This window comes from Protopterus annectens, chromosome 4.part0 (assembly GCF_019279795.1).
Source record: "Protopterus annectens isolate FY-2018-M chromosome 4.part0, PAN1.0, whole genome shotgun sequence".
NCBI lineage: Eukaryota > Metazoa > Chordata > Ceratodontiformes > Protopteridae > Protopterus > Protopterus annectens.
The window spans coordinates 540,664,874-540,685,812 of record NC_056733.1 but is presented as its reverse complement, the minus strand read 5'-3'; the positions used below and the strand labels follow the sequence as shown (position 1 = coordinate 540,685,812).

Sequence of the window (20,939 nt, the reverse complement as noted above, 5' to 3'; positions counted from 1 at the left end):
ATAGTAGAGAAACAGAATTTCCTGTTTGCATAACATTATGTATTCCATTCAACAATTAACATGACAGTGGCAATGATTTTTTAAACACCTTTATTGAATTATCACTCATGACATAGACAAATTTACATTAATATAAAAACAATCTAATGGTATTAACAAGTTCACGTTTGCAAACATTATACTTCACATACGTTGCTATATATCATATAACCTTTGCAACATTACATAGATTATTCAATTCTTGCCTTTTTTTAAACAAGAAACATCTTTACTAAACCATCATTTATGACACTGGCAATCATACATTTATATAAATGAAAATAAACCACACCAGCACAATCTTAGTTACAAGCATTTTACATCACAAACCATATTGACACATTCCCAAATGCAAAAACATTAATGAGTACTTATAATCTGCACAATCAATTTCAGTCAAACATTACATAGCTCATTTAAGTCCTGCCTTCTTTTAAACTTCATTCCTCCCCTATATGTATTGTTCCCACAATTCCCATTTTTTCCTATGTAGTTTGCTCCTACCCTTTTCTAAAAATCTCAATTTCAGTTGTTTTATATCTGTAACTATATTCACTTCTCCAAGTACAGTTGCTTTAGATTTCGATTTCCATTTTCTAGTAATTGCTTTTTTGGCAGCCACAATTAGACACAGTAAGGCCTTACCATATCTAGGCAGTTCTGATTCTGTATCATAGCTCAGAAAAATCATCACCCTCGTCAGACCAACCTGCCCACTCAGCATCTCAGACAGTACATCCTGCAGGGAATCCTTAAAGTTCACCAACTCACTGCAATCCCAAAAAATATGTTCCCAATTACCTCTTTCTTGCCCATCACACCTCCAACATTTGCTGTCGAACCGAGGAAAAATTCTCTGTAATCTATTTGGAATATAAAAATATCTACGTAAACATTTACAAGCAAAAATCCTAAATCTTCTATATGTTGTTGCATACATATATATTCCCATTGTTTTTTGTGAATTGCTCATCTAATCTATCTTCCCAAGCCTTTCTAACCTCCAGTGATTGATTCTTATAGTTATCATGCAATATTTTATATACTCTGCTAATTATTCCTTTTTTAATGGCAACTTCTGCTCTAGATTCTACAAAAAACTCTACCAGTGCTGGTCTTTCATTAAGGACCCCCTTATATGTTTCTCTTTGCCTATACTCTGATATCAATCCTTAATAGGAAATGCAATCTCTAACCTGTGGTCCAAATAAATTCTTGGCATTTTCCCATTCTGTCATCTTTCCCTCTCTAGTCATTTGCTCCCAATACCTCAATTCCTTTGCCAGTTTTATCCAGTAAATTCCAGCCCCCTCTTACCTACTGCCTATATGCTGCTCCATGGGAAGCGTACTGGAACTCGGAGGGCTGCCTCACGGTTTAAAAGGCTATTGGGGGTCTGATGTGGGACTGATTAGTGCATACTAATATTGTACATGCTGATATTGTTACAAACAAATGTCAACCATTGTAGATGTTTTACAGTGAAAGTGGCTGACATTGGTGCTGTTTTCTGATGCTTTTGCTCATTTGGACTGGGTGCTTTCTTGGTTGGATGGCACACCTGAGCAGATCCCCAGGGCTTCGGTGCTTTGTTTTTAACATTTTTCACGGTTTGTTTCTGGCAGTTTTCACTGTATTTATAACTTGGCAATTGTGGCTATGGTTTTCAGCCTACTTGGGTGTTCACTTGTAGATGTGTACACACGATCATTGGTGTTGTGATATGGTGATATGTTTTTTACACACAGACTCGATGAACTGTTTATTTGGTATCAGGGCGATCATTGTTAAAAGAGTTTCAGTTTGTGGGTTGCTGGTGTTTATTCTGCAGTTTGAATCTCACACCTGCATCTCGACATTCCCTGAATACTGGAATTAATTTTCACTGGTAGCATGTAGCATTTAAACCTTATTCTGCATTACTGACACTGACCAACATGTCTACAGATTATTACCTTAATCAATACCCCGATACACATTTTTATATTTTCACTGTAGTTCCACCCATGTAACTAAAAGGAAGGTTGTGAAGAGTACTGTTACTGCAGCATGTTAGTTCTATAATTAAACAGTTTCTACCTGTGGTTCCTTATGCTACATCAGTGCCACAGAGAACATTAAAATGTTTACGAATTTGTATTTCTTTATACTACTTGCAATTAAAGACATAACAAAAATGACACCTGAAATGTGAATGCCTTTTCATCTCTAAAACTAGTTTTATTGTGATGCTATGCATCTGCCATAGACATTCCTGAACGGACAAAGTAGTCTAACGTTTCCTTAATGGTTGCGGAAACATTGAGTCATCTCTCGTTTATGTTCCCTTTATATTGCCAGGGAATCAGTTGAATGTTTTTATGAGAAATAAGATTCCCCCACAGCCACATTTAATTTCTCACCTTGTAAAGGCCAATCCAGTCCCAGGAGCTCCTTGAAAAGGTTGGTGCCACCTTGAATTTCACAACAGCTTCTGATGGATTATGCCACTCATCCTCAACTTCCAGATGAACCAGAGGGCTGCTCACTCTATAAGAGAACTATGAAAGAACAAAAATAAAGATTAAATTTAATAAAGAGATGGGCATGTCATAAGCACACAAGCACGTGTGCACGCACACAACACACAACACACACACAAACACACAGACACATGCATGCACAGATAGGTTTTTTTAAACTCTCTTATCATCAATTTTTTCATTCTTGAGAACTTTTCAGTAAAAAACAAAAGAAAAATCTAGCAAGGCTAAACTTTCCACTGTGTGATTCCTTAAACCTCTTGTATTAGAGGCAACATAGGATTTATGGAAATTACCCTTTAAGGACATCAGGTGTTTTAGCTATATGGTAAATCTGAATGTCCACAACTTCTTTTTCTATTTAAGTCTCTTTATGGACAAATTCAGGCCAATAAAGTCAAACCCTACTAGCTGTGGACATGCATGTTCAGACTTCTTATGTCTTCATCAGCACAGCATAAGTGGAATGTTTGGTTAACCTATAGAAACACAGGGTTATAGTACCCGGCTGACTTCCATAACCATTAGGGTGTCTGCAAAATATCCCAAACAATAAACTAAAACAGTGTGTCAAAAGGTCACACAGAAAATTCAATCTTGAGAACTTTCTGAAAAGCTAACCCTGTCTGAGGCAAGAGTTTGGGTTAATGGAGTTGCAAGGTGTGGAACTCTGGAGGACAGGACAATGAGAGTAACTCCCAAAAAATAAACAGAAAATGCCACACAGTGTAATTGACTGTGTGTTTCCTTTCTGGCTTACAAGTATGAGCAATGCTAAAAAAAGAAATGAGTACTGCTCAACGTACAAATTCTAAAAGCTGGCAGTAACTGTAAAAATATATAAACAAAGTAGCATTAAAGAAGAAAGTCATTAAAATATGTAGCAATGAAGTTTGGGTTAACAGACCATGACATTTTAGGCATAAGCCCTGAGACTTAAACAAAAACCCTGAAACTCGGAATCAAATTCCAGGGGCTCTCATGCATTAATATTTATTTTCTGGTATCTAACGTATCTTTCATTCTTACATTTTATACCTATCCCACATCTTTGTAAATAATCTAACCCCCTGCAAATCCACTGCTTCAGTCAGATTAGCATCCCTTCGTTTCCTCTACTTGTCTTTAGTTTAATTTTCTTAATATTATTTTATGTCTCTTTATTCTTTCTTTTATTAATTAGAGAAACTCTGCATCATACATCATTGTCCCGGCTACTAGTTGTAATACTTCTGACACAGTACCTCTCTCACCTATCTGCTAATGAACGTATGTTTAACGCAAATCTTCTGTCTTTTTATCAACAGTTCATTAAGTCTATAAATCATTTATATGGCTCTGTTATCTACTTGCTTAGTTGTCTTCATATTTTTAATCAAATGTGGCTTCCCAATTTAACTCCAGTACTCCAAATATGGCTTCCTAAGCTCTCTGTGCAGCAGAGTAATAAATAATCCCCTTTTTTAGTTTTAACTCTAGCTGCACAGTCTAAAACTTCTGCTATTTTAAATGCATTCTTGTCATTTCCATGTGCTTCATCTTTTCAAATGATGACACCCACACACTTCCATATGGATGCAGTATTTACTTTTTACTGTATACTGCTATTTTGACTTGCACCTTCTTACAGCTATGTTACTTGCTTATTCTCAGCTTCTGCAAGGATTTAACTCCAGTCAAGACTGGTTGCATGATTCAAGGTATCTACCGTAGTAGAATCAAAAGAAAATGCATGCTGTTTAGATATAAATTGGACACTTCTTCACCTGCTCTATATTTTCTTAATGTCTCTTTTCACTTAAATATTGAAATTTCCAAAACTTCTTGAGGTTATCATCAAAAATTAACTTAAGGCTGAAATCTATGGTGCTGACCTGCTGGTGCAGGAGGAGGTCATCCACCTGTGCCACTGATGGTATGACTGATTATCAGCTAAGCATTAGAGGGCCAGCTGGACAGGCAGAAGTTTGACAACCTTTTTTATTTGCTCAACTCTCCCGGGGGGGGGGGGTTCATGTCTTAAGGGCAACCCTTTCCATCAATGTCTCTGTAATGAAGTCATGCAGACTGATGACAGACATCTGCATCAAGGGGAAAGGGTTACCTGAAGAGTGCATTACGTGTATATTTACACCCTGAGCAATCTGTGTATGACTACTTATTAAAGAAGTCAGCTTTCTGTTCAGCACAGGGTAGAAGTAACGGAAGAACAATACATGGGCGCACAAGATCATGTTGCAGAGATGGGAAGAATTCACTCCAAATGGAAAGAAAAAGAGTGGAGGTTTAGGCACAGGGATTAGATTGTGAAAGCATTGCTTCAAACAGATAATTGCACAGCCACTTTATTAACTACGGCAATGACTAGTAGAAAAGGAAACCATGGAGGCACTTACTGGGGCATAGTTCAAGTGCCAATAGGGAATGGATTAACACAGAGCAGGTAGGATGATAAATGCACCTTATAGAGTAGGTTAGATCTTCTCCTCAAGGTAACACAGTGATACATTGATAAGAACTATGCCTTACAGCTCCACAGACCAGGATTATTTTCTGTTCTCCTGCTAGTATCTAGACTGAATTTAAATGCTATCTCTATTTCTTTGTGAGTTTTCCCAAGATACTGCAGTTTCTTTCCACCTTCCAAAAAACAATGATTGACTGGCTAGAGTAAAATATGTGGTTTTGCATGTGTGTGTGTGTGTGTGTGTGTGTGTGTGTGTGTGTGTGTGTGTGTGTGTGTGTGTGTATGACCCAGGTTGGAGGTGAAAAGGGTCAAAGGACAAACCCAGTTACCAGATTATTAAAAGCAAATAATAAGTAAGCAAACAAATAAATGCCTTCAACTGCTGTTAGAAAACAGCAATGCAACATAATGCAACACTCTACTGCCATTAGAAAATAGCAATGCAACATAATGTAACACTCTACTGCCGTTAGAAAATAGCAATGCAACATACTGTATCACTCTACTGCCATTAGAAAATAGCAATGCAACATAATGTAAAACTGCTGCCAAAGAGCAGAATGTCACCTTTAGACATAATTTTAGTAATGCCTTATGAAAAAAAAACCTAGCATTAGATGCAGAAAATTCTATGAGAGCAGTAGCCAATGACAGCACGGATCTCGAAAAGGAAGGTATTCTAGGTGTTTAAATTAAAGGTTAGTGTGTTGGTTTCCCTTCACTGACAATGATTTGAAATTTCAAGACTCAATACTAGACTTGGAATAGCAAAACTAAATGATCAAAAATGCAGATTTATATCTATCTATATATATATATATATATATATATATATATATATATATATATATATATGTGTGTGTGTGTGTGTGTACATATACACATACACAAAGTCTGAGTCTTCTGTGCCCCAGAATAGTCCCTTTTCTCTTGGGTATGGTGCTCTCTGATCTGGTATGTATATAAGTTCAGTGTTGATGGGAGGCTTGCCCTCACACCAGGAGGTGCAATGGGAGAGACAGAACTGCTTTGGGGCGAAACATGGTGTATAATTGTCCAGAGACTCTTTGCTGGTCCATTGGCAGAAAAATAAACTGCTTGGAATGTCTGTATGTGTGGGTGTGGTCCAAAATCCCCAGACAAAGGCTAATGTTTTCCTTTCCTGTTCAGTCTTTAATATCAACTGCTTGAATGTACCACTTTGTCTGTGCTATCATTTTATTAGAAAGTTAACTGTTTATTGTCTGATTGCATGTAGGTGCTCTCATAGGTCTCCCTTTTGTTAAGGAAGTTATTTTATGCAGCATATTTATCCAGTAATTAAAACTTTAAGAAATACATGAAGTACCTAGCTCAATATGTCGACTTCTAGGACACCTCACTGTATTCATTATTTTTTTTTCAGGAAAATAAAACCAGTATTTTGAAAACACTAAAACTGTGAGAAATAAGGGATATTTATTTTTCACTAACAACTTGTATGTATTATCCATTCCTGCTGTACAGGAAAATATATTGCACTGTACAGTGGCACAAAAACATGATACTGTAGTGAGCATATATAGATGGATTTAGTGGATTGCAGCAGATAATAACAGAGTAAAGAAATGTGAATACTACATATATTAAATTATGTTACACAGTGCAGGCTACTAAACCAGTGAATGGACCCTCTAAGAGAGGCAGCATTCAGGAATTCTCAGAAGGGAACAATTGAATTTTGGGAATAAAATGGACACTACCAGACAGGCAGGCAAATCTGAAAGATTTCTAGCCTCTGAACAAAGAGGGGTTTTGTTCATAAATTCATAGTTCATTGCATGGGGAAGTGACAGAAAGCTATGCATGTCATGAAGAAGGTGTTCTGGAAGGTGAAAGAAACAATTGTTGTGGTGCCCTAGGGAAAAGTTTTGTGTTGTATTGAATGAATGGATTATACTTACCAGACTGTGGACTAAAGTATAAAACTGTAAAACCTGTTTTCATTGCCTAGTTTTTAGTCATATTGTTTGCAAGAAAACCTATAGAACCTGTTTGAACTGAATTTTGGGGTGAATTTGGGCTTGTATACAACCCATAACAAGTTTAGACCACTTTTATTTTATGAGCCAGAATTGTTTTAGATTTAAGATTGACTGTTCTGAGTTGTTTTGTTTTTCCCCTACATTTAAGGCATAACATTTTTTTAAATAATAAAAACTAACTGGGCATGATGTATAGGGCTAAGAAATTCATCTCCAACTCCACAACAGTAACCCTTGCCACCACCTGTCTCTTACCCTCCCCTTCTATACTCTTCATCTATTCTAACCAATCTTCAGTGTTCCCTCAAAGCAAAACTTGGCCAATGTTATAATAAAATAGCTAAATTTGCCACAAGCCAAGCGCACTACTCTCACCATTGCTCTGATCTCAAGTCCCTAAATTGGCTTGAACAACCCCACCTTCTCACCGTTAATCAACTACCACACAAAATACTGTACAACTCCTCATTTTCCCAAACTACATCATCATTACTTCAACACTATATCCCATCTCATGACCTGCCCTCGTCTCACAAGTATCTACTATCTATTTACAAACCTCAGAGATCTAACAGTGTTAGTCTGTACTCTTACTGTGTTGCCAATTAATCAGACTTGTACACCACTACTATTCCTTTAAATCTAAGCTTAAAGAACATCTAACCAATAATCAGATCTGCAAAACTTATAAACAAGGTAGTGGTCTCGATGCCAAGTCAGAAAATCTAATAAACCAAAATTAGGCTCAGGGCAAAACTTTCTTTAATCCAAACATGTAACAAACGAAAAAACACTTAGCAATGCCAACATAAAAAGAATCGCACATCCCACATAGGGCAATATATACCACCCCAGTGGTGTTGCAATTAGCAAAGCCTTTTGTAACAATATGTTTATCTCGTAAATGTGGTAATTGTCCACACTGTTTTAATATAAAAGAAGGTGACTCCATTTTTTTGAAATGCAGGGATAAACATATTGTTACAAAAGGTTTTGCTAATTTCAACACCACTGGGGTGGTATATATTGTCCTATGGGGGATGTGCAATTCTTTTTATGTTGGTGTTTCTATGTGTTTTTTCGTTTGTTACATGTTTGGATTAAAGAAAGTTTTGTCCTTTAGCTGGGTTCACTGTGCCTAATTTTGGTTTAATAATCAGATCTGCCCATGCTCCATGCCACCTTAGTACTCTTTTCCATTCCCTTCTCCCCAGTCTTAATAGACTTTTCTTCATCTATCCAACCTCCCTTCCTGCACTACCTACTTTCTAGCCTAACCTTTCTATAATTCCTTAACCTTCTAATGTTCATTCTCTCTGTTCTTACACTAACCTTTATCTATCTCAGAAAAATACGACTGAAATTTACTACCCAAGTTTCTTGCCAGAAAGTGTATATAGTTTTAACAACTTATTACTTATTCTGTAATACATTTTTCATGCATTATTATCTGCTATCTTGTATATAATGTATGCTCAATGCTACTGCTTGCTTTATGTTTGCTTATTTTCTTCTTTTATTGTATCCACTAACTGCACTCCTGTGTGATTGTCTTAGTCTTTGTAACCAATGTTGATTTGTAATTCTGTTTAAATTGTACTGTGGCGCTTTACTCACAGGGCCTGCACTGAAAATGAGCTCATATCCAGTCAGTCTTTCCCTGTAAACAAATGTCAAATAAATAAATAAACAAAATAAATAAAAAACTTCAGCTTGGAAAACTGGCTTCATTGACTAAATATGTTACTAAAGGCTGCTATATGATAAAATAATCTTTTCACTTCTTGAAGTATTAGCAAAACACTTCTCTTTCACTACCTTCCTTACTAAACACTAAAAGTTTAGTCAGTGACTTATGTTCACTACTTTGTTTTCCATGACCCTCTAAATTAAACAGTTGCAGTGGTGAGACAGTATCCACTGACATTTCTAGAAAGAATCCACTGACATTTCCAGAAAGAAAAAAAAGACTTCATATGGTATGTGATTTTCTCCTAGTGACCTGGACTTTTATTCTGAAATTTCCATAAAAAAGTAGACTTCCTAGGATATGTGATTTTCTGTTTGCTACCTGGACCTCTATATATACATTAAAATTTAATATAATTTGTAACATCAAAATTAGTCAGGTGAGCATTTGTTCTAACTACAGTCAGTAAGCCTGCATTCTGTAATATAGTCCATTCTGATTCATGTCCGATTCTCTGCGGTTGCATTTTACTGGACAAAAAGAGAATATATGTGATAATCCCATATACCAAAACATGTACTGTTCCTTAAATTAAGTCTAAGATCACTTGCATTCTTAAATGTAGTATTACTGGTCTCAGATCTGCAAAAACAGTGAAAAACAGCTTACCTTCAAATAAAACACTGCTGACACTGGCTTGTGATCACTCACAAGGTACTCCATGTGACTTGAGTAGCAGCGCTGGGTCACAGTGACTCTACTGTCACAAACTGGATTCTGGGATTCATTTAAACGGCTTATATCCTTGATTTTCCAAAGTATTCGGTCTGTCCAGGCTGGCTTCCGTTTTTTACTGCTGCATATGTAAATTAACATAACTGGTCAGCTGTACATCTTTGCGGCACATTCAACAGAATATTAATGAAAAAGGCAAGCAGATATGCAAGTCCATACTAGCAAAAGGTTTTAAACATAACTGGAATAGCATATGATTTATGCAACAATGTCTTTGCATATGATCATTAGAACCTTTCAGTGCTCAAAGAAGACATATGTAGGATCTCAGAATTTGGCATGCAATGTTATCTTTGTACATTCAATGTTACTGGTCTGAAACAATATAATCATACACAACCCAATTGAAAATCTAAAGGTACAAAACTGTAGATGGCACATATTACAGTAATTCTTTATTCTACTATAACAAACAGCAGCCTAGCACCTAAAATTTAAAAAAAAATCCTCTAAGGATTAGAAACTCTGATAGTCTCCTTATAGATGCATTTTCAAAAATCATTACTCTATCAATTAATTTATTTACTCATTTGATTAATTTATTTGTATTTGTTTACTCATATTCAGTGTCTGAGCCAAAGCCCTTTCTTAGTGGAAGAACAGGGAAAAAGCCCCAGGGATAAATAATTATATGCACATAAAAGTTATACATACCATTATAAAATACAGCGATTACAAGGAAATTAGATGTAGTATACTTGTATCACATAACATAACAATAATGATGTCTTGTATTATTTAATACTAAAGGTACCATAATGATATACTTCATTATATAAATAATTTTCAAATCCCTCAGTGCAAAATTTCTATATTCTGATAGATATTGCCTGGACATCTGTATGAATGAGACACTAAGCCATTCACATGGGCCAAGATTGTATTATCCGTAAGATTTTACCATGCAAATATCTTATCTGCACAGTTTATTTATTTATTTATTTATTTATTTTACATTTGTTAACCGGGATGGTCCGACTGGATACATGTCCTTTTTCAGCGGAGGTCCGGGGAGAAAAGCTCCAACAGAGTTACACTGATAATAAGGTACAGTAAATGAGCTGAAAGAACTTAACAAAAACATAGGCTATTTATATACAAGTACAAGACTGCCATTACTATTTCTGAGATTACTACAAATGTAACATTAATAACATAATAGCAAGGACGGTAGGCAGTATAATGACATAGAGTTAGACAGGATACATATTTCTTTATCACAGTATACAAAGTACTTATCATCTTAGCTAGTTGTTTATGTTTTAGTTAATGGCACAGAGCTAGTCTGGGTTTGAGCAAGGACATAGCCAGTGTGACTTGAAGTGGAGTTTTAGATACTATAGAGTTTTAGATATTATATACATAGATAGGAGAACAAGATGGCACAATGAATTATACTACAAAATAGGTCCTACCCAGTCAACGATGTATTTACAAACATTTACACTATAAGATAAATAAGAAATTACTCAGAAGTGAGAAGGCACACTAGCCCATAGTAACAAAGTAGTGTACAAAAGTTATGTTCTCCTGTTGCTACCAGGCAAGAGAAATCATGTTTCTTGCACTTGTCCTACCACACTGACTAGATGACATGCTCCTTGATGTATCAGAATTCATACAAAAAATTTAATTACATAATTATGGATGCCTTAAGTGCCACTGCAAATCACCCTGTGTTAACCTGCCTAGTAACTGCAGTTAAAACATACAAAATCCATTTCAAAGAGATGCATGTTAGATCTTCCATATAAGATTCTATTCACCAGAGGCTAATATATTTACTAGAATGCTTATATGCATAACAGACTGCCCTCATAACAAAATATTTTAAAGATGATCAATTACCTAGTCAAAGTTCAAAAATCTGTTCTGTACTTTGAAGATATACAAACACCTACATGAAATTAAAAAAAAAAAAAGTTGTACAACACAGTTATTTCTATTCAATTTTTTACATGTCCTTGTATTACTGGCATACACAACAAAAGAAGGGGAGCAACTAAAGAAACTCTATTTGAAAAACACAACATTATTAGTGGACACTGCTATGCAAGGCACATAGTGTCTACAGTGAAATGTTCCTTTTTTTACTATCTTATAGCCAACATTCTAATATTAAAATAAAAACAAATATTCTTCAAACCTGACACCACCATGTAAGAAATTTTGTGGGGAAGCTGACAAAACATGCCATCCAGAAATAATATATGCCAGTATTTACCGACAAAATCTACTATCATTTCCATGAAAAAGTTATACTTCAGCACAAAATAAATAAGTAAAGTGCCACATGAAAAAAAAAAAACATTCCTTCTTCAGAAATTCCTTTTTTAACCCTATCTCCAAACCATCTACCTGTTAAAAACTCTAATATCTTGGTGTAGGCACCCCCCCTCACTAAATCCCATACTAATATTAATAGCTACTCTCAAAAATGCCTACCTAGTACTGAATTATCTGGAGGCTCTTTTAAATTCACCATTTGGTAGGGCTGCAACTAAAAGCAGGGATAGCCAATGTAGGCCATCAATTGATACTTGTGGGTTTTGTATGCATATGAGTATGTATTTCCTTATCACCATTTACAGAAAGTAATATAGCCAAATATAACATTTCCATTTGTAAAAATGAACCTGCAAATCTTACTTCTGATGTACAACAATTCAACTGATTCATGAACTTCTAATATACAGATCTGCGGGACCCGGAACAATAAAAAAGCAAGTCATCAAAGAAATGGGAAAAAAAACTATATAAATTTCTTGAAAGACACAAAAAACTACTGTTTTTCAAAATAACACATAAAGCTATTTGCTTATTCTGGAGCAAAAAAAAAAAAAAAACTCCATTCCTATACCATGTTTCTGAAAATAGAACTTTCTGGCAAAGAAAAATAATTACATTGCTAACAAAATTCTAATAGTAGCATGCTGTATTTTTCAAAGTTATTGGGTAAATAATGTTTAACTGCTGTTATTCCACATACTTAGTCAATATTAATGAAAAGGCTTGTGCATCCACTCACACCCAAAAGTAATCATCTTGCCACGTCGTCTTGTAACTTGGGAAATGTATAATAAAAGGCTAAAATAATTCTCCAAATGTAGGTCCAAAGATTCTAATATTATTCCACACAGAAACAATAGGTCTAAATGGTAGATCCCTAACAATTGTATACATCTTAGGAAAGCCATAGAAAAAAATTAGTTTTTAAATTCAACAGCTGCAACTTCTCAAACTGAGCCATAGTTATCACTACTTTCTGTGTAACCCTTATTAATAAATTATATAAATTATATTGTTCAAAAGCATTAAAAGACAGTACTTGATATGCCTCTTGAGTGGACTGTAAATGCAAACACATTGTTCTGTATTAGTCCTGTGCAAAGTGAAAAGAGAATTCATCTTCTGAATCCAATGAGGAATCAGCAAAGGTAATACTAGAAAGTATTTGCAATTTGTAAAAGTATCTAAGCTTCACTTTATGTATTAGACAAAATGCATCGGCCTTTCCTTCCACAATTCAAATATCATTACTGGAATATATTTTATCCTTTTTGGTATATTTAAATGCTTAATAGAAAGTTGGGAATTTGCTAAATTAACCAGATAATTTCTTGCAGCAGTCATTATTCTTCTGGAAAGGGCACTTGGTTGTAGAGTCCGCCATTTTAGTTAATTTACTTTTTCCTTCAGCTAGCAAGGCACTGCTAGAAAAGTGGTGTTCTGTTTGTAAATTCACAGAAGACACTCCTGAAGAAACAGTTCTAACAGAGTGACCTGTCTATTTCTGTAGAGGAGGTGGTTACAAATTAAAAACTCTTCTGGTGATGCTGCTTCTGCAGAATTTCTTCTTTGGGCAAATTACTTCCTCTGTTTCAGCTGTTCCCACTTAAAAAATATTAACCCAAGAAAAGTAATTGGAGTTTCAGTATGCCCTTCTTCCATTTAATAACTGCTTACTTATTTCCAAATATTTATTCAAATTTACCATTTTTGAGAAAAGTCCATATGGAATAAAACATTATCCAATTCCTGCAAGACTCATGGCAATCAGACTCCGTGGGTTTGTAACAATAGGGCACTATCCATAATTTTAGCCTACACCCCACAGCAGGGTTGTGATAGAGAGGAAAAGAGTTACAGGACTTCCTAAATAAAGCAGAACAACACAAGGCTATATTGATAATGGGGGACCAGAATTCACATATTGCTACACATAGAACAAGCTATGAGAACTGTCTAGGTCCACTTAGGTGGGGCAACAGGAAAAAGAAGGTGAGGCCATTCATGATTTCTCTCTGGCAAATGCCTTGATGGCAGCAACATGTGGTTCAGCAAGAAAGGCATTCACAAGGCACATACATGTGGTCAAAATGCAACTCAGGCAGACTTGGTCCTCGTAAGGAATGGGTACTGGAGTAGAATCAGAATTTGCAAATGTATCTCAAGTGAAACAGTCAGCCCACAGCATAAACCACTGGTTGAACCAATCAGCTGTCAGCAGTGGGCAGAGAAGGCTCTATGGTCTATAAGTTGACTTTAGAGAAAGCACAAGAGTTCAAGGAATTACTCAGGGCTCTAGTACCTCAGGAAGAAGAGGAAATGGGTGGAGTCAAAGAAACAGCAATGTGCAAGGACCATAGAACTGATATGCAGCTGAGCCAGGTATGGAAATAAGGTACATCAAGAAAGCTGGTGGTGGAATGCAAAAGTCCAGGGTGCCATCAGAAAAAGGAGTGCAGAAAAAAGTGGGAGATAGAAAAGACAGACCAAGCTAAGAAGCAATACTGGTTAGCTAACAAAGAGGCTAACAGAATAGCTGCAATAGCAAAGAACAAGCATCAGAGGCAGTCTACCAGCTTGTGGAAAGTGATTCAGTACATGGCATAAAGAAACTCTATAGCTTGCAAGACAGAGACAGAAAAATAAAAAAAGATAGACACTCTTCATAAGGGATGCCTGAAGCAGCCTGGTCACCAGATTATAGGACATCAAAGGCAGACGGAAGGGGTACTCCATCAGCTCTTAGATGAAGAAACCCCCTGTGACGATTGGGGAGTGATGGGCGAAGGCTACCAGCTTAGTCAAATAGAATTTGATATATAATTCTGGCATTTGTAAATAAATGTAAAATACAGGCATGTTTCTTGAGTGCAAAGAATACTGTAAAATGTGGAACTGCAAAATATGTGACAACAATGCTCTCTACTGGCCCAGTGAAGCATGTTGTACCCTTTCATGTTAGAATTCGGCTCCAGGGTGGCTGGATGAAGATTTCATGCCCATTGTTTTAAGGCTAAAGTTTATGACTAGAATTTAGATGTGGAAGGTGCTTTATTGCTCTGGTTTCTGCTAGCATATACATGTGAAATGTCTTGTATTGTTGTAAGTTTCTAAGGAGGTGTTAGATTGCTAAATAATGCAGTTTGTGGCCTGAGAACTCAGACCAGGTGTTAAGATGATGCAATATGAATACTGGGAAAACCTAAGTGTCAAAAATGATGTAATTTTGGGAGGACCTTAGAGACATGTTTGTTAGTAATGTTTAAATATTATTCTCACAAGAGACTAAAAAGCATTTTGACTTTGGACATCTAGCTTAACAGCACTCTGCCTTGTGCTCACATGTAAGTTTTAGCACTGTGATTTCTTGTAGGAATAGTTAAAGCTAGTAAAGATTAATTAGGTATTTTTCTTTGAAATCAGACATGTCCTACGGTGTTAAGTTTCTGTGTGATCTCTGAACTCTTAGATATCTCTGTGGTGTAGTAGTTTTGTCTTGTGTTTTAATTATTTATTATTAAATATTTTTAAAACCTTCTACCTGTGGCTGCTTTGTGTAGAGATAAGCTCTAGAGTACATTGCATATTTGTAGAGGTTATTGTAATAGGCCACTCTAAAGTAAGCCTTGACTGTTAGTCATACTACCATTGGATATTAATATTGCACAGTAATAACTGGATGCCCTTTTAAGAGCCTTTTAGTAGCTGATATTATTAACTGGGCGGTGGCAGTAATTACTACTGTATAGTCTGGGTAAAGGGGCACAGTTGGAGAATCTGTGTCAGCCTTTCCCAGGAGTGTCTGTGAAGTTGTATAAATACTTATTTCAAAGTGTGTGTGTGTTGTGTTAGCTACTTGGCAGAGGCACAAAGCACTGGTTGGACAGAGTGGGTACTGGAGGTTTTAGCTTGCCCAGTTAGGCTGAGACCTGGGCCCTATAGCTGTGCCAGTGGGGAGTCTTATTGGGGACCTGGTGAGCAAGGGAGCAACCAGAACCAGACCGACTGTGATCTCTGCGTGCACTTAAGGGAAATTGTACTTTACTATGTGTATTAGTTATCCTTCCCTCTTCTAGGAGATGACCTCCCTGGTGTGAGTGGTGAGGATTGAGGCTCCTTGATTGCTGGGCCAGGGCACGGTCGTCACACCCCCACAGAAGCTGCACTACCCAAACATAGCCTATGATGAAAGAATAAGAGGAGCCCACCCTAGAAGAAGTAAGAACAACACTAAGGAAAATTAAGCCAGGGGAAAGCAGCAGGCTCAGATGAGGTCATGGCGGACATGATTAAGACGTTGGGTGAGATAAGGAAGAAATGGCATCTGTTGGTAATCACAGCAGTGTGGAGAGAAAGCAAACTGCAGTGAGTACTATCACAGCAGTATGGAGAGAAAGGCATATCCCAGATGACTGGAGATTACACATACAAGAGCCACTGTACAAGAACAAAGGGGACATTCACAACTGTGGGCAGTACTGACAGATTAGTAAATGAGTACAGAGAGAGAAGAAGTAAGTAAAATGGTAGATGAGCTGTTCCAATTCAGACCAGGATGCAACACAACTGTCTTGATGTTTGCAGTGAGACAGACAGTTGGGAAGAAGCTAGAGATGACAAAATAGTACAACTGGGCATTCCAAGACTTAAAGAAAGAATATGACAAGGTCCCAAGAAAGCTGATTTGTGCAGTTCTGCAATGGTTTGACGTCATAGAAACATTGGTAAAATTAGTGCAGGCTGTGTGCAAGGACCCAAGTATGAACTGTGTTCAGTCTCACAAAGAGGATCCCAGTGGGGGTGGTGTGCATCAAGGTTCAGCTCTGAGCCCACTGTTGTTCATACAGGTGAAAGACTACATTAGCAAACTGGTCAGATAGGACAGAACAACAACACTGCTGTATGTAGATGATGTGACATTCATGCTGACTCTGAGCAAGAACTTCAACAAATGGCTGAAGAATAGAATGCAAACTGAAAGCATGTGATGTGTACAGGTAAGACAGTTGAAATGGCAGCAAATGGGGGAAATCAGAACAAATTAAGAATTGAGACAGAAGGCAAAATAGTGGAACAGATTAACAGCATCAAAAATCTGGGACTGTGTTTGAGGAGACGGGAAGTCTGAATGAGGAGGTCAAAGTTAGAATTAGAGGGACTGCAACCAACTGGCATACAGTGTCATGGGTAGTGTATGACAAAAGAATGACAAAGAAGCTGAAAGGTAAGGTGTACAAAACATTGGTGCCACCAGTACTACTTTATGGTACAGAAACCTGGGCAGTGAAGGCATAACTGTTGAGGAAGCTAGAGGTGATGGAGATGAGAAGCCTGAGAAAGGTGGTAATAGGATACACACTGTGGGACACAAGAAGAAATGAGGATATCAAAGCAGATGCAAAAGTTGCTTCAATAACAGAGAAGGTCAAAGAGAACAGATCGTTGTGGTTCAGGCATGTGCAGAGAATCTATTGAAGATGATCTGGGTTACCCAGAAAGAAGGCAAGAGGAAAAGAAGGAATCCAGAAAAGAGGTGGCTGGATTGTGTGAGAGAAGACCTGTGACAGTCAAGCAACAGAATGGCACTTAATCAGGAGAGGCAGTGACACAACACCCCAACCTCATGTAGAAAATTTGAAAAAAGGGGGGCTGATGATAATGATTTGAGTCCATTTCAGAACACAGTAAGTTAACTAGGGAGAGCTCATTCCGGAGGCGTTTATCATCATAGGGTGGCTTTATAACATACCCCTATTATTACTTCTGAAACCATATTGTTTCACTAAGAAATGCACTGCTGTTTACTTGCTCCAGACGTTTTTATTTTGACATTTGACACTCAACTGATGCATTCATTCCTCTGTCCTGCCTGCTCTTAGCTTTCCTGACCATGTTGCGGGTGTTGTAAGGGTCTGACCTTGCATGCAGGCAGTGGAAACCAGCTCTGATGCAAAAGTGTTCCAAATTTTTGTTCTTTACAGCTTGCTCCCACCTGCCTCTGGTGGTTAGCTACTTACTCTGCTCTACTGCTGCATGAGCATCATGTTTTCTGGAACACAATACATGTATTTTTGGTCCTAAGTATTCTTACAGTGTGTACTTCTAGACAGAACAAATTCTACCGCTCATAAATGTATGCTTGTTAGAATTTCTGTACATTGTACTATATATTGGAGTAGTTAGAAATGCGTAGATATTGTGTGGATTCATTTGTTCATAGGTTCATAGGTTCATACTAGGCTATCTGCCCTAGGGCATTTATAAGCCTAGCCAGAATGTGTTTGGCTTTCGCCACCCATTTTAAATTAATTTTGCTATGCCCGTTTTTTGTTCTCTGTATGCTTTATTTCTTTTCCTTTTTTTTTTTTTGCTGTGATTATTGTTTGCTTTGATTTTTTATTCTCTCCCAGGCTAAGCCTGTAAATGGTCCAGATGGGTCAGTGCTCTACTCCGGTCAGCAAAAGGATAAATGCAGCCTTTGCTGCTGCAGTTTCATAAACGCAAAACCAGATACAAATTCTTAGAAAAAAAAAAGCTCTTTACACAATCCTTTTTATGGCTTTAACTAATGGACAGAGAAGATAGGCAAATAAATATATGGTTAAGACTGTGATATTTCAACCATTGTAGAGAAGCACCACACACCCGCTTTTCTTTTTTTTTGTTTGTTTCGTGTGGGGGCTTATTTAACATCCTTTCTGCATCTGTTCAACAAGGAAGTTAAAACATCTTCTGGGGAATCAGTCACTGACTATCAATTTGGACGGTATGCTGTCTACTTATGAAAATCCCATGTACTTTGATAGGTGGACTGTTTTCACACAGAGAGACTGCTTACACCCCAACACCACAATTTGAAATCAGAGTAGCATTCCTGTGAATATGTGGAAGTTCAGCCAACTATTTCAGTTAGTTTACATAGGAAGCAGTATGAAAGCAGGTCACGAATAATTATATAATCACAGCTGCATGGTAGACAGGTACGGATATGGGGTAAAGTTAGTTACAGAGGTTAATACTTACATACACCCTCCAGGAAGAATCTCAGTAATACATTCCCTTCTTGGAGCTGGAGCTCTATTGTTTTTGTTATACCGTGTCAAAATGTTTCATTTATTGTTCACTTACTTTTAGAACTTTAGTAAATACAGTTAGTAACTGATGTTTAATATACTTTCATTGCTACTGAAGCTTAGCTAAAAGATGCAAATGTACTTTTAAAAAAACTTACGCTCTTCATTCTTAAGCAATATCATAATGACAACCATTTTTCAGAATAACCTCATCCAGTAATACAAACACTGAAACCATATCTGAGACCAAACTTCTGAGCATCTTAATTGACAACTTCAAATCTGACCAACACATCAAAAACTTGTCTCCCTCTATCGAACCAAACACTATCTTGCAGACTCTGCAAGGCAACACTAGCATCTACCGGGTCTATATTAGATAATCGAACTTTTAAAAGTTCGAACACCATATGGTCGAGACCATATGTTTGAACTATTAAAAGTTTGAAAATAAAATTTAAAACAAAAAGCAGAAAAAATCTACCTGAAAGCATAAGCAGGGGGGCAAGCCCCCCTGCCACCCCCACACCTCCCGCTCTTTAAATATACCAACTCCGAGATCGCACTACAGTGCAGACAATGGAAAATTTCCATTGCCGCACGGTACGAGGATCTCCACTGAAACGTTCAAACTTTTAAAAGTTCGATCATATGGTGTCAACCATATGACATTCAAACTTTTAAAAGTTCAACAACGTGATAGGAACCCCATCTACCTACTTTCTTCCACCTCTGCTACATGCTTCACCTATCTCTACTAACTTAAACACCACACATAAAGCTAAACTCATCTCCTGTTAAAATAAAGTAGCCAAATTTGCTAATAACCTTACATACAGGACTCAACATTTTAAAGCCCTAAAACAACTGAACTGGCTCAAACTAACCAATTGTTTAATACAGAATTAATTGTTGTAGAGAACAGATTCACCAGAAATATGTTCAGCACTAAAAGATACTCTGCAGTGCTACACTCCAAGTAAATACTTTCAATCAATCAATAATCTATTAGTATTCATATCAAAGTCTATTAACTCAGCAAAGGACTTTCTATACTCTCATCACATATCAAAACTCATCCACCCCAACACATCTAAAACAGGCTATGAAACTTTCCACCTTCATGCCTTTAAGGAAACAACACCGAAACCGCATGTGGCTGTACATATGCTTCTCATCAGGGTGAGTCTAATTATTTTATCAGCTCACTATTATAATCTCACTCCTCTATCCGCAGTTAACTTGTCTAGCATTTCTGCTCAATTACCTCTCCAAAGTTAACCCACTTTTTATATTTTTAATTCTTTCTGACCTTCCACCTATAAACCATCTATCTCAGATCCATCCATCTCTCACAATTAACCAGACTCTTTGTCAGTGTTACATTCGGATATATTCTTCTCTAATTGTACTTGACTTGCAGCTAAACAATGTCTTCTCTTCCCCTTTCTAGCCTAGATATATGCATCTGCCTACGCTGTAATGCTCACATTCCTTACCTCAGTTGTAATTATCTTAACAGCGTTACTGCACTCCTCCATCACCATGTGTTTTAAGTCATATTTAATATCAGCACATCACATATATGTCATATTTACTGTTTGCATTCTAAATGTTTTACACACTCTGACTTAACATCATTATCTAATGACACCAAAGATGAAATACCTGTTTTATGTGCCTAAAAGAACTACCTTTTTGTAATGTACCTTTATAAATAAATTGTCATCTCAAAAGAATATGTTGGAGATTTTATCCCCGGGCTACCACTGACAATAAGTTTTACCCAGTCAGATTTTCATGGGTAACAAAGACAAATAAATAAAATAAATATTGGGGATGGAACAGTAAGCTGACTCTGTGTTGGTGCGTAATGTATGAGTGGTAGGATGTGTGCATTTGACTGGTTGAAGAGTATTGTGGGAGAGCTGGGTTTAAAATAAATGTAGAGAAGGTGGGGTGGGTGTCATTTGGGGATGGGGTAGGGTACAGTAGAGTATGGTAGGGTAGGTGAGTGAAGTGAGGCGAAGCATAGAGAGG

The 20,939-nt window shown here is 36.9% G+C and overlaps 1 protein-coding gene across 1 annotated transcript in view; it reads right to left on the bottom strand.

Annotated features, from left to right (window-relative positions):
• The window catches only part of INPP5J (inositol polyphosphate-5-phosphatase J), a 791,140-nt gene that overhangs the window by 243,247 nt on the left and 526,954 nt on the right, over positions 1-20,939 (bottom strand). The window contains exons 9-10 of the mRNA XM_044068468.1: positions 9,412-9,598; positions 2,442-2,579 (exon numbers count right to left, since the gene is read on the bottom strand). Of these exons, the coding sequence (XP_043924403.1) occupies positions 2,442-2,579; positions 9,412-9,598 (325 nt within the window). The remainder of the gene's footprint in view (positions 1-2,441; positions 2,580-9,411; positions 9,599-20,939) is intronic.